The sequence below is a fragment of the Pocillopora verrucosa genome, chromosome 4 (genome assembly GCF_036669915.1).
Source record: "Pocillopora verrucosa isolate sample1 chromosome 4, ASM3666991v2, whole genome shotgun sequence".
NCBI lineage: Eukaryota > Metazoa > Cnidaria > Anthozoa > Scleractinia > Pocilloporidae > Pocillopora > Pocillopora verrucosa.
Window position 1 is genome coordinate 7,173,483 of NC_089315.1, and position 13,578 is coordinate 7,187,060.

General features: G+C 38.6%; 2 protein-coding genes across 3 annotated transcripts; one reads left to right on the plus strand and one right to left on the minus strand.

The window, feature by feature from the left end:
- LOC131786357 (uncharacterized) lies at window positions 1-2,056 on the minus strand. The gene is made up of 3 exons (XM_059103415.2): window positions 1,558-2,056; window positions 1,023-1,193; window positions 1-623 (listed from the first exon to the last, which is right to left on the minus strand). The coding sequence occupies exons 1-3, from the start codon at window positions 2,054-2,056 to the stop codon at window positions 1-3; spliced, it is 1,293 nt and encodes a 430-aa protein (XP_058959398.2).
- A 2,451-nt stretch (window positions 2,057-4,507) lies between these two features.
- Window positions 4,508-8,138, plus strand: LOC131786308 (uncharacterized). 2 transcript variants are annotated; one of them, XM_059103359.2, is made up of 3 exons: window positions 4,508-5,363; window positions 6,253-6,426; window positions 7,077-8,138. In XM_059103359.2, exons 1-3 carry the CDS (start codon window positions 4,868-4,870, stop codon window positions 7,631-7,633), a joined length of 1,227 nt encoding a protein of 408 aa, XP_058959342.2. In that variant the 5' UTR covers window positions 4,508-4,867; the 3' UTR covers window positions 7,634-8,138. The 2 variants fall into 2 exon arrangements, with proteins under 2 accessions (XP_058959342.2, XP_058959334.2); XM_059103351.2 differs by having other exon boundaries at window positions 6,948-8,117.
- The last annotated feature ends 5,440 nt before the right edge of the window (window positions 8,139-13,578 follow it).

The window sequence follows — 13,578 nt, forward strand, 5'->3', positions numbered from 1 at the left end:
TTAAGACTGTGATCTCGTAAAACAAAAGTCTGCGTTATCCACGAGGGTCATGCAGTGTTCACGTAACAAGGGCTCGATGTACAGGCCCAACATGGCGGCTGTCAGTACCCCTGCATGCAAGCTTACAATGATATATCCCATGGCAAACTCTCTGTACCTTTCCTGGAAACAATTTCTGAAAAATATTACGGTGTTGACATAAAAGGCACCAACAACCACTCCTGAGGTAAACACAAGGAGCAAAACAATCCAGACACTCGATAGAAAACGGTACCAGGCTGCTAGCACCAAAAACAGAAGATCCATGATTTGAACCAGACACATAATCCAAGGGTAAGGAAATTTAGCCTTGTCTCCCCAGTCTTCTTTTATGCAGGACAGCACTCCAACATACGACCTCCCCACCACCTCCCCTACCACGAATACAAGGATGTAATACTCATAATGGTCACTTGGGCTGAAAGGGCAGCTGGGAAATGCCAGGGTTGTGACGACGGCTTGAATGATGAAATATTGTGCGAAAAATGTAAAAAAAATTGGTATCATTTGAGGTAGCATCTGACGAATGACCGTGAACTTTTGGCGCCTAGAAAGAGAGGCATCTTCGCCTATTTCGTCATAATCTTCGTTTGAGGTGTCGTATACATTGTGTGCTATAGGGTATGAACAAAGGAGGTTCATCCAGTTAACAATGGAACCTGTAGTAACTTATCGCCGGCAGGGGATCAGAAGATTATGAGGGGAATCACAATTTAATCAGGGGGAACTGGGAGGGAATCAGCGGTCGTTAACAAATTTTACAAGGGGACTATACAAAACTGACTGCCAGTGAGGGGTGTCATAGGAATACTACAGAGCCTTGGGGGGGAGGGGATCAGGTAAATTTTAATATGACATGGCGAATTCACTAATGTCATCGATGGTATGGATTAGTTATACCTGGTAAAACTCATCGCACTTTTCATGGGATGATGGTGGTTGCAAAATCTGCAGACTTAACTGAATGTAAATGCTGAACTTACCATCAGTATTTAAAGCTAAGAAGCGCATTCCAACATGCTCAGCAGTTAAACAAGTAGGTGGCTTTGACTCTGAATTTCCAGTGGCGTAATAACAAACGAAGATCAGAACCATCATGGCTGCCATAATACAATAGGTGGCTTTTGGTGAAATGTAGGCCCACCTAGTCATCGCTAAAGAAAAAAATATTCGAGTGTTAACGCTTTGATTCCCATGAGTGACAATTATTTTTTGGGAGTTGAAAGGTTAAGGGAATTTTTTTATATGATTTACACTGTACCTTCGCACTTTCCGAGGCTAAATTGAAACAAAACTTAAACTCGATTGCAGATGAAGATATAATTATTTTCGAAAAAACAACACATTTACATTTTAGACTCATTGTTTTGATAACAAATCAAACTAAAAGTCGTAATCTTTAAGTAGTATTTTTCTTCCTTCGCAAAATATGGCTTTGAAAATCAATAATCAAAGTTGAGAAAAAATTTAAAGTTGAACCTTAAGCGGTTCAGCCTAACTTAACATGTCAAGACACACCTGTATAATATAGGGGTCCTACTGCAAATCCTACTCCTGTTCCTGCTGAAAACGCGGTCAGTGTTAACTCACCATGAAACGAAGTCAAAGACAGTACCGTCACTTCGCAAGCGCTAGCTGCAAATGAAATCATCACTACTCCAATGAGTTTCCAATAAAGTTGTTTTACGAGTGCAAGCATGATGAGTGCGCTGACATTTAGCAGATAGACAAGAGCAATGCGGCCAACATATGGGATGCGCTGCATAAAGTATGGCACAATCAGAGAGACAAGGAGGGCCGGTAGAGTGTCTGCAATAAGAACCGTAGAAGTTGGAAAGTACGTTTCCGCCAAAATATCTTGAGTAGCAGCTGTAACCAAGGAGAACGTAGTGTTGATTAAACTTCCCAGTCCGAAAAATGCTGCCACTTTGCCTAGTCCCGCGCGTTCAGGCTGGTGATTTGCTGTCAGTTCGTTATCGCCTCTTTCATCCAATAGTTTTACCTTGTGGTTTTTCATATCAATATTTTGCTACACTATGAAATTGACGTTGTCGTTGTACTGAAGCAATTCTTGGCTGATTAGAAAGAAGCCTCTTCTTTGGCATCTGTTTAAATTGCCGTCTCCCTGGAAGTTTCGTAATTTGTTATCAATTAGATCAATGCTCGCCAAGAGATACAAGTCCAATGAGAACTGAAACCTTTATGTTATTTAGCTTATCATTTTATCCATCAAAAAATATTTATCGAATAAAATAACAGTACGTGCGATAAACCGTGATAATCAGCTGTGCTAATAACTTGAATTATTATGTGGCAAGGTTGTCCTAAAGTAAAACCGACCGTTCTGATTGGTTCTTGCTTCCTCCGTATTTTCCATACGGATCGTTTCCACGGAAACGGTCATAGGCCGCATATATTTGTTCGCAAAAGCTGGCAAATTCCAAATAAACAAGTTTCTCCAACTGCCATTAAATAAACTAATTACTATGTTTGCTTGCTCGAGCCTTACTGGGGAATATTGGCCCTCGATCGTTTTTGCACGGACCTCGCTGCGCTTGGTTCCTACTGTCACGACCTCGGGCCAATATTCCCCAAAACGGCCCCCACAGAAGGTAATCATATTCTTATTCCGGCTCTCCCTGATTTTTAACCATTGATTTTCATCGCTATTGTTCTTTAAGAAGCTTTGTTATCGTTCAAACATCTTGAAAACTTCTGTCTTAATTTTTCTAATTTTCCCATTGAAATCTGTGTGCTTAAACATTCTGGAGTCCCACACATGAAGTCATTACGGTAATACGAAAATTGACCCTTTGCACAAAAGGCGAAAAATATATCGGCATACAAGAGAATATCAACTGATTAATATTCTCTTGCTTGCCATATAAAATATTACCTTTTATTGTGCCCGTCAATGTAACGTGCAGGTGTTTTCTCCAATGTCGAGTCGATGAAAATATTTTTTTCTCGTGATTAAGTTTGAAATATGTTCCAAAAAAGTTCAGTATAAATTTGTAACAAGCTTCAGTCTGTTAAAAATCAAGTGAACTTAAAGCTGTCCACAGGGAAATAGCATAAGGAAATATATATTCACTGGACATCTGCTTTATAGTCACTTATGAATTTTTCGATGCACAAAATTGCTGTAAATGGACACATCATTTCAACTACTAATTTTCTGCTCATCAATTTGGTTTTGGGATTCTAGTAAGGAAAACATAAATCATGATTTTGTCATAGACGACAAGATGTCAAAGAAGATATCAATCATCTCGTATTTAGTGTGAAAATTGTCTTCCTCAGTGAGTGATGCTCAGTACACCTTTATAGTACTTTATTTTAAGTTAATTTTTTAACAGGACTTCTAGAAAATTACCTCCCCTTTATTTCTGATTGTTTAGTTCACTTTTCGAGTTATTTTTGTGCCGAATTTACCATCAGAGAAGAGTTTGTCTAATCTGGTTTCCAGAGATTTCTCACTCGTGAACAAGATGGCTTATAGAGTTCTTTCTTTCATCTTCCAAACTGAATCTGTAGACAGTTTCTTATCTTCGTCGCAAGTCAGTGTTCACAATGAACCTACTTTATTAATTTATGGAAATAAAAGTACAATTTGTGTATAAACAAACTTTCGTTTGTAACGAAATGCCTTTCGATATGTGCCAAAATGACTCTCACTTGCAGCGGAATGATTTTCGGCTAACTATGAACACCGTACAGTGATATAGTCGTCCTTCTTCGGGACAAGGTCGAGACAAGGTCGTATTCTGTCGGGATTCGCCGCCACACAATCGCACTGTTCCTCGCTAAACATCATTTCTCTGAATAGTGCGAATTACAATTTGTTTATTTCAATAAGTTGCTAAATCGATTCAGATTTATTTTACATTAATTTGAATGTCACATTTTCTGAATTGCTCTGAAAAGATCGTTGAATTTCGTATTAGTATGATACAACTGAGACATTTATTTTTGTATCGTGCAGAATATCCTTCGAAAGAAACCCGGCACTTTAGGATAAGTTTTGTTTGGTTGGCAAAAAAAGATTTTTCAGTGTTCTAAGATGGTAAACTATTTTTTATTTCTTAGTGGTTTTATGGGGAGCGGGATTAAAATCAATCTCCATCCATGCGTCAAAATATCATTATTTCCTTCACTGCGGTTTGCACTCTGGATCTTTGATTACTTTATTTACATCCATACGAAGACACCTTTTTTCATCGTGGTGTTTATACGAATTCTTCCTTTCCGCGGCGGGTCGCGAAAAACTCAGATTTGTATCTCAGCCAACACCTGGTAAGATTAGAGAGTTTGACTGATTATTGATTTTTCAAAACCATATTTTGCGAAGGAAGAAAAATACTACTTAACGATTACGACCTTAAGTTTGATTGGTTATCAAAACAATTAGTCTAAAATGCAAATGTGTTGTTTTTTCGAAAATAATTATATCTTCATCAATAATTCTTTTGCTCTTTTATGCCTTGGTGATCAGAGAAAATATCATTTTTTCTCGCGAGGCTTCAAACAGGCTCTCAAATCAGGAAGTATTTGATGGATGAAAACTTCACTCAAACACACGCAATTCAACGAATGAAAATAGGAAATCATTCCTGTAAGGTGAAGATTTCGCGTTCTTGGATTGAGTTTCCGTCACTGTATGAGAACACCAGCTGCTTCGACTAAAAAAAAAGTGAAGGTGTGCTTGTACTTAAAATCAACAAACCGTGAAAACCCTGAGACAAGAAGGAATACTCAATCCTATTTGTGAAGGAAAAAGCCGGCTTGAGTTACAAACGCGTGTTCGTCTTCTAAATCGAATAGTGAAATGTCAAGTGATAAAGAGACAGCACTGACGCCACTTAAAACTGCTGGTTTCAAACCCAGCGAGAAAGAGCGGGAACGATTGCGAACAGTGGCAGCATTTTTCGTGTTTGGGGCGCTGATTTACGCAACATATTCGTTGGTTATAGCGGGCGCTCAAGATATTCTCGCGGGAACGTTCATTCAGACTTCCATGGTTTTAGTCGCGGACATCGGACCATATTTCGTTGTCACATTAATTGCGCCATACTTCATGCAAAAGATTCCTTACTTTGTTAGAATCGCGACGGTATTCCTGACTGGAATCGGTGGCTTTCTCATGCTTGCCTTTGCTAAGCAAGTTCATTGGAAATTAATGGGCGTCGGGATAGCATCGTTTGGTTATGGAGTCGGCGAAGTGACTTTCTTGGCGCTGACTTCTTTTTATCACGAAGTCACAGTGAGTGCATATTCAGCGGGGACAGGAGCGGGATTCATAATCGCACCTTTATATTACACAGGTATGTATTTTGTGTTTATTTTTGCAATAACTTCAGTATCTGGGTTTTCGATGACCTCTTGTTTGTACTAAAGCTGATCCTTTTTTAATAAATTTAAAATTCATATTTCCGTTATTAATATTTGATGTTAAGTAGTGCAAACGAAAATTATGAGTCCACCTTAGATTTGTTTTCATTTGAAAGCAAATCATACATTTAATACAAAATTGTTTTAGAGTTCTAACAATCTCAGGGATATTTTTGATCAAGCGAGCGTCTAGAGACTGTAAAAATAAATCATGTGAATTCGGTGGTGCATGACGTGTCTTGTATTAATTTGCCTTTTGTTTCATTTTTTCCTTATTTGTGGCTTTATTCTTTTCTATGAATGCAAGCAGGCACGTGCAATAAGTGAAGAATGTGTACATTTCTAAATCTAAGCAAAAACGTGATAAGAAAATTTCCTCATTTGACGCCAACGACCAGAATTGTGAAGAAAAAAGGAAACAATTTCTCAGTTTGTAACTTTGTAATTTATAAGACTTTGCATTGTGCAAGCTAAATGTACTTTATCCTTTAATCTCCAATCGCTTTAAAGAAAGTGAGTGATAACTCGAGTCATTTTTGGTGGTGGAAAATGAGTTATTTTCACCCGTTGCATTGAGTTGTATTGAAAATGCCACAAAAATCTTAAATACCACTCTAGAACTCCGCCAGTTTGAATAGCTTGGGAAAAAGGAAATAACCCTGAACAATTCTATCACCTATAGTAGAGGACTTTAAAGTTCACTTCAAAATAAGACGCTTTGGTTCACAGGAAGTTCGTTGTTGTAGTTGAGCTAGAGTCACTAAGGAGTTCCTGAATTTAAGAGGCTGCAATGAAACATTTTGCATCGTTTCTTTCTTGCAGCCATGACAACATGGGCTTGTGTTTCACCAAACGCCACCATATTAATCATGGCGGCCATGCTGTTATTGATCTTCGTCTGTTACTACGCTATGGACAAGAAACATCTTGGGTCTCCCAGTTCCCCCGCGGCTAGTGAATGCGGAGGAATAAAGTACACACCAATAGAGACTGATGGTAAGCCTAGTGAATTAGATGCAAACAAATGACGACAATTTAAAAAGAAGAGTTCGGTGCATAGTGGAGTCGGAAAGCGATGGAAGATATAATGTCTTCCTCTGGCTCCCAAGTTGAATTAACCGACTTCTTCGGTCTAAAAAATAAAGAAAAACACCGATGTTTGTTACAAGAGTACCGAGGGATAAAATTAACCTTCTGAGCCCGAATAGTGATTAGCACCTCATTTCTCATAACAATATCACCCCTGAATCACATGTTTAGGTCACGAGAACAAAGGAAATAATCACCAACCAAAGAAACCCTTAATTATTAAACAAATTCTCATTTCATCAAGAAATACTTAGGCAAGCTCCAATTCTCACTCGCTTATGGATAGTCGACCTACGGTGCAATTATAATGTAATAAATAGCAGCCATGATGATATGAATAAGCTTGGAAAGTAGCTGCTCTCCGCTTGATATATTAATACATGTAATGTTAGTTAGTTCTGCATAAAATTTTCATTTGCTTTCGACAGACGCCCAAGCTGAAGAAACGAAGTCCGAAGACAGTGAAAACAACGACTCCCTCTCTTATCAAGAAAAGTTCATGATCATTTCTCAAATGCTTCCCAATTTGATACCGATTTTTATTGCCTGGTTTTCAGAATACATGATCATCCAATCCGTGATTACAACTCTGGCTTTTCCCAACGCTCCATTCAGACCACGTGACCACTACCAGTATTACATTTTCGTATTCCTGGGGGGTGAGGTTGTGGGACGGTCTTACCTCGTGGTACTCTCTTATGTCAAAGCAGAATGGGCCGAAAAAGCTAAATTCCCGTATCTATGGGTCCTTTCGACAATAGAAGTCATGCACCTTCTGTTCTTCGTCTTTTCTGCCTGGTATCGTTTTCTACCGAGTGTTTGGATCGTACTGGTGTTGTCATTCACCGGTGGGGTTACCATCGGAGTTTTCTTCGTGAACGCATTGGCATTCTTCAGAGACAGATTCGATTATCGATATAAGGAGTTCGCCATGGGGTACATCGTGGTGGCCATGGGAGGGGGCACATTCACAGCCTCGCTGGTGGGCCTTGTGACTGAGCCCCTGTTAAGAAGGCACTGTATGGTGCTTCTGAAGAACGATGATTATTGTTTTACTCGGTCAAAAGCCAGAGAGCATATAATGTCCCAATGCCTCGTAAAACCGCCAAAGTAACTCAGGGTGCGTCGTTAAGATTCTTCTCTCCTTAAAAGGCATTTCTTTAATTCTAAATTCACAACTTATGACCTTGAGTTTATGAGTCGACATAACTTGTTCTATGGGATAATCATGATTTAATTACCGAACCTAAAATATTCAATGATAAATAAATCAAGAAAATGGGTTGGAACAAGTAAGTACATTGCTGCGTTGTTCAATACAGAATTCTTACTAATCATAAACTATCCTACTCGAAATCATGACAGCGAGAACGCCACGTGTCTGGTTTTGAAACCTAAAGAACATGTTTGGTTTTGTGTACTGAGAACATAAGTCGACTCTCGACTTCTGATCATTTGTCCTCGCTAGCAAGAAAGCTAATGATTGGCAGCTTTGTTCTTTCTAACATCCAAACATTTTTATCCCAAGCTTGGCCAACATAACATATTTAACACTCTCCTTAGAGATAGCATACCAGTTTGTGAAAGTTAGCGTCTTCCCTCCCTCCCCCCCAGTCCCCAACCGTATCCACTACCACCTTAACAGTTTATAATAATCCAGTTAAATCAATACATATTCCTGGGTGGGGACTGAGAGAAACTCTGTGAGTGAGGTGCAAACTCATAACAGTGACCCTTGAGGGTTTTCCAATACCACGGATCGTAACGAGTCGTAAAACTGTCGATCCGTTCGACCCGTACGGGTCGTGGAATGTATTCACGAGTTGTACGACCCGAACTGAGTTGTCTAATATATTCACGGGGCGTACTTTCGATCTGTGGACCTGAGTTTTGTATGGTGGTGTGTCGATTTGACACTTTAGGTGGAATGTTAAATTTTCGGTTTCTTCTCGTCTACTTTTCTTACTTTCTCCGATAACAACAACAAAACGGTCTCTGATTTTAAAATTATTTCAAAGCAGTTTTTGACTTTGGGAACGCAAGGTTTCAAAACAAAGGAATTTCCCGTTATAAATTTTGTTATCGTGACCATCAATTTGTTATTAGAAGGAGTAAAGGAATCATTCTTTAAATGTTTTTTCGAGAAGATTCCTTGGATGCATCCCTTTTTCATCAACACAAAATTTTTGCTACGCGTGTTCCTGCTAATGCGACTGATGTCAAATCCGATACTAAGGCACGTACACGATACTCTAAGGGTACGCGACTAGAGGGTCCCGTCGAAAATATGTAATTTTTTCCTTCCCTAATTATGGCTAGTGCTCGTTTCTGCTCTCATGTTTCGTGCATCGTATATTCAATCTTTCCTTCAATTAAAACAGAGTTCACATTACCTTTGGTTATTTTCTGAGAACAATAAAACATTCTATCTTTTTCCTTTCACAAAGTTGCGTTTTCAATAGAAATCCCATCCAATCTATCAGCACTCTTTACAAATGCCGCTAATAGAGGAAAGAAAAAAAAATTTTATTACTCCCCTGCCCTCCAGCCCCAAAGGCTTCGAAAACACTATTCCTAGTTCAAATTTTTTGTGTATTTCGCGCGGTGCTTTTTGCCGGTAGAACGAGGAATACTCTAGTTGTTTGTGCACTTTGCGCAATGCTTTTAGAACGAGGAATACTATTGTTTTTTTTGCACTTCGCATGGTGTTTTAAGACCGCGGAATAAATTTGCTGTGTTTGCACTTTGCGGGAAATACATTTATTGTTTATGCACTTCGCGCAGTACTTTTAGAACGAGTGAAATACTCTTGTTCTTTTTGCTTTACGACCGAGGAATACATTTGCTAATGCACTTTGCGTGGTGATTTTAATAGAACGAAGAAAACTCTTGTTGTTTGTACACTCTCTACGGGGTACTTTTAGAACAAGGAATACACTTATTGTTCGTGCACCTCGCGTGGTGCTTTTAGGACGAGAAATACACTTGTTGTTTGGGCACCTCGCGTGGTTCCCCCTTGAACAAGGGATACGTTGTGCGTTTCCAATAGACATCCCATCTTCGTCTCGTAAGATGTACCGTCTTGTTTTTTGTCCACTTCGCGCCGTGCTTTTTGCCTGTAGAACGAGGAATACTCTAGTTGTTTGTGCACTTTGCGCAATACTTTTAGAACGAGAAATACTCTTGTTTTTTTTGCACTTCACATGGTGTTTTAAGACCAAGGAATATCTTTGCTGTGTGTGCACTTCGCGGGGAATACACTTGTTGTTTGTGCAGTTCACGTGCACCTGAAGTACTTTAAGAATGTTGTATACTTTATGCGGTTCTTTTTAGAACGAGAAATACTCTTGTTGTTTGTGTTCTTCTTGAGGTAATTTAAGAACTTTGTCTGTGCACTTTGTGCGGTGCTGTACGGTGCACAGAGAAGTTGAAGGAGAGTATTAAAAAGCATCATCAAAATATTCGACTCTGTTACGATCGTGAAGAAGAAAAGTCAGAATAAGCGTGGGAAGGAAGGAATCGATTATAACATATTATCGAGAATTTTTGAGGATCTCAATGGTGTGATGGATTTTACGGCCAAAGGTTAAAATTTTGGCCGATTTCGGGCTAACGGATAATTTCTTTCAACTGTTATCGCAGGGAGTTTTTTTACGGTCACCTTTCCTATGACTAATGTTAAAAATTTGTCAATTTTTCGACGCCTAACGGCTAAATTTTGTGGTCGTTTCACGGCCAACTGTTGACCCCATTGAGACCCTTTCATGGCTCTGATGACCCGACAAAAAGTGGAGATACCTTCTTCAAGCTTACTTTGTGGTCGCAGTAGATGCAAAAAAGTTTTTGGAAGAAACATATCAAAGACAACGAAAACTTTAAGTTAGCTTTATTTTTCAAAGGAAATGGCTGCAAACCAACCAATCGGAAAATTGATCATGACGTCGCAGGAGTGGGAAGTAAGCGAAGGAAAAGGGAGGCAAGCTTTGAAATAAGTCGGGCAACTCGATTTTATCTGGCTAAACTGGGACACAAACCGGAGGGTATGGTTTCATTTTGACATGCTGTTTAATAAGACTATTCATTTGGAAGGCAGCCCACATCTCCAGTAATTTTGAAACACGCAGTTAGGTCAATTGTTCCCTGCAGACATGTACAATATTTCTTCGTGTAGGTCGTACGACTCATGAACTCATGAATACATAAGAAGATCCCGATGAATCGTATGATTCGTACAGATCGTTAACCGTCGTGGCCAAAACTTAAATGAGATTCATGGATGAAAAACAGACTTACGAATCGCGAATATATTGGCCAAACCGTAAGGATAGACAGGTCAGTTTTTACGGGTCGTTACGAGCTGTGGTATTGGACATGGATGGCGACAAAGAGGAACTGTGTGAGTGACGTGTAAACTCAATACAGTGAGCCTTCGGACATAGTAGCCAGCGCACGAACAACTAAGTAAACCAATAAATTCATAAAGGTTCCAAATTATGTTTCTTTTTTGATGACCATTTTCTAATTGTAAATTTTGGTTTATTTTGTTTTGCCAAGAAAAAAAAGTAGTTCTGCGACCAGGAATTAAACAAGGATTTTTCCTTTTTTGATGCTATGTTGGGCCAATAATAATTATAATAATAATAATAATAATAATAATAATAATAATAAATAAATAAAGCCCTAATTGAAGTGTCAAACCACGTAGCTTGGAAGAAACCCATACTGATAAGGGGACACAGATTGATTGAGACTCGATAAACACAAAGCGTTCCACAAGTTCGTAAAGTGCTTTGTATTTACGAAGATTTATAGCTTTACATGGATATCTACTCCTCTTTTGCCTCTCGACGTGTCATCGAATGCAGCTTATGTAAATTAGTACGGAATAATACAGAAATAAAAACAGACATTCATAATTCTCCAACTCGAGGGGGAAAATGAGCGCAGTAAAATGACGAGCAGATGCTACGCCTACAAGATTTATATTTCTACAATGATTTTTAGCATTACTATCATTTCAGACAGCGAGCCGCTTTTCGTGCCACTTAATCAATAAAATGCGAAGTAAGTTCACATAACTTTTGTCAATAGTACCTGCGGTTTTTTAAATTGTCAGAGGCGACATCGGAGAAGAATCTGATTGGGGAATTGTACGGCCTTCCCACTGAGGGGGACGCAAGCGGCTTTACCACAAAATTTCAACAAAAAAAGCTGATAACAGCTGTTTTTAGTACACGAATAAATTACTCATTCACTATTGGCCAAATGTTATCCCAATATCTTAGGTGGGCACCGACAGGCCATATTTTTCACCACGAAATTTTTCCCGATAGGAACAGATCAGAAATATTTATTCCAAGACACGCTATATTGGTAATCAGCTGCAAGACATCGAAGAATTGCAGCAGCTATGAGCGTTTCGCCTTAGGTAAAGAATAACAGGCTTGCAAAATATGTGGGCGCCCTTACGCTCAACATTGAGACAAGGTCACCATATCTCTTCGTTTATTTTAGATTCAAGAATACCACGGGAATAATTGATTTTTCCGGGTATTGTTTATTCCAGACTGAAAAGGTGGTGAGAAAATAATGAAAACAATGTGTGACATGAACTTCATTTTCCTTCTGAGAACAAACAAGAAAACTCTCATTTAGGAATAAATAACGAAAAACCGCCGAAATTTGATCTACTACCGCACAAGAATATATACTGCGAGGTGGACGGTAATGTTTGCGTACGCTGTGCAGACCTTATCCCTTCCCTTTTGCTAATGTAGTCCGGAACCACGTAAAGGCTATGGCCGTCATTTATCTACGGTCAAGGTCATTTATTTTCATGATCTTATTTCCTTCAAATAAAAAAGCCTGATCCTTCGATCTCAAAAGTGTATTTAAAACTGTATTTAAAAGGCACTAAATGACATTACTTAGGGACCATACAAAAAGCGGAAACTCGGCTTCACGGCCAATTTTTTATTTTGTTCTTTACGTTTGCAAGCATAATTCATCTTTTCATCAACAAAGGGCTCATTCTTAAATCTTAAAAGGTTATCTACAAAGAAAACAATTCAGCAATTCTTGATAAAGCTAAATGAGTCGTGAAAATGCGGTAAAAATATCATGCGGGGGCGATGGCATGAAAAAATATGCAAACTTTGCTCTTCAAGCAATGAATCGTTTTAAACTAACACCACACATTTTCACGCATTGACTAAATAACTTCCTTTTAGTAAGCAAACTTTGTACTTTGCTGTGATATAATCAAGAGCCTTAAAAGCCTTCGTCTATGATTGTCAGGAGGTTTACACATGCAGCCAGTAAAAGCCAATTATTATTTATAATATTCACGTTTGTTTAGTCCCAAGCGACATCACGTGATAAGACATCTGCTGCTCAGTACGCTGAGAAAAAAAACAATCTTTTTTTTTTTTACATGTTAATGCAAAGTATCACCCCGTTCCTCGCCTTGCCTGTGTGGTTCAAACAGCTGCTTACCAAGAACAACCTATGATATCCAAGAATAAAAAAAGGACATTTTGTGGTTTGATTTTATCGTTGGTTTAATTTTTTTTCTCTGAACAGAAAAAAAATGAAACTGTATTCGAAAAAAAGATATTGCGCAATTGTTAGTAATTTTCTCGCCACTTATGATAAACTGGATTTTTCGATGGTTGTTAAAAGCTCTAATGCCACTAAAAGGAGGATATTTGATATTACTGTAAATCTTAATTCCTGACATGTTTGTGAGTTATCCCGCGGTAATATTTTTCCCTTAAACTAGAGAGCTATTCCCAATCAGAAATCGTGCGGTAATTGTTTCAGTGATTCCTTGATGCACTCAGACAATAGACCTCCTTTTCCGTTCAATTCTTTTTTCGCATTGTTGCATTTTAAGGACCCCCAAGCAGTCATTAGTCCATGCTGAAGGTAGATTGAACTTCTGTGAGGCCAATTTGGGCGGTACCTCTATTATTGTCTATTGTCCACAGGAAGCGGATGTGTTGCAAAAGCAAACATATATTTAAGGAGAAGTTGAAATAAGTGATGCTTAAATTTTCA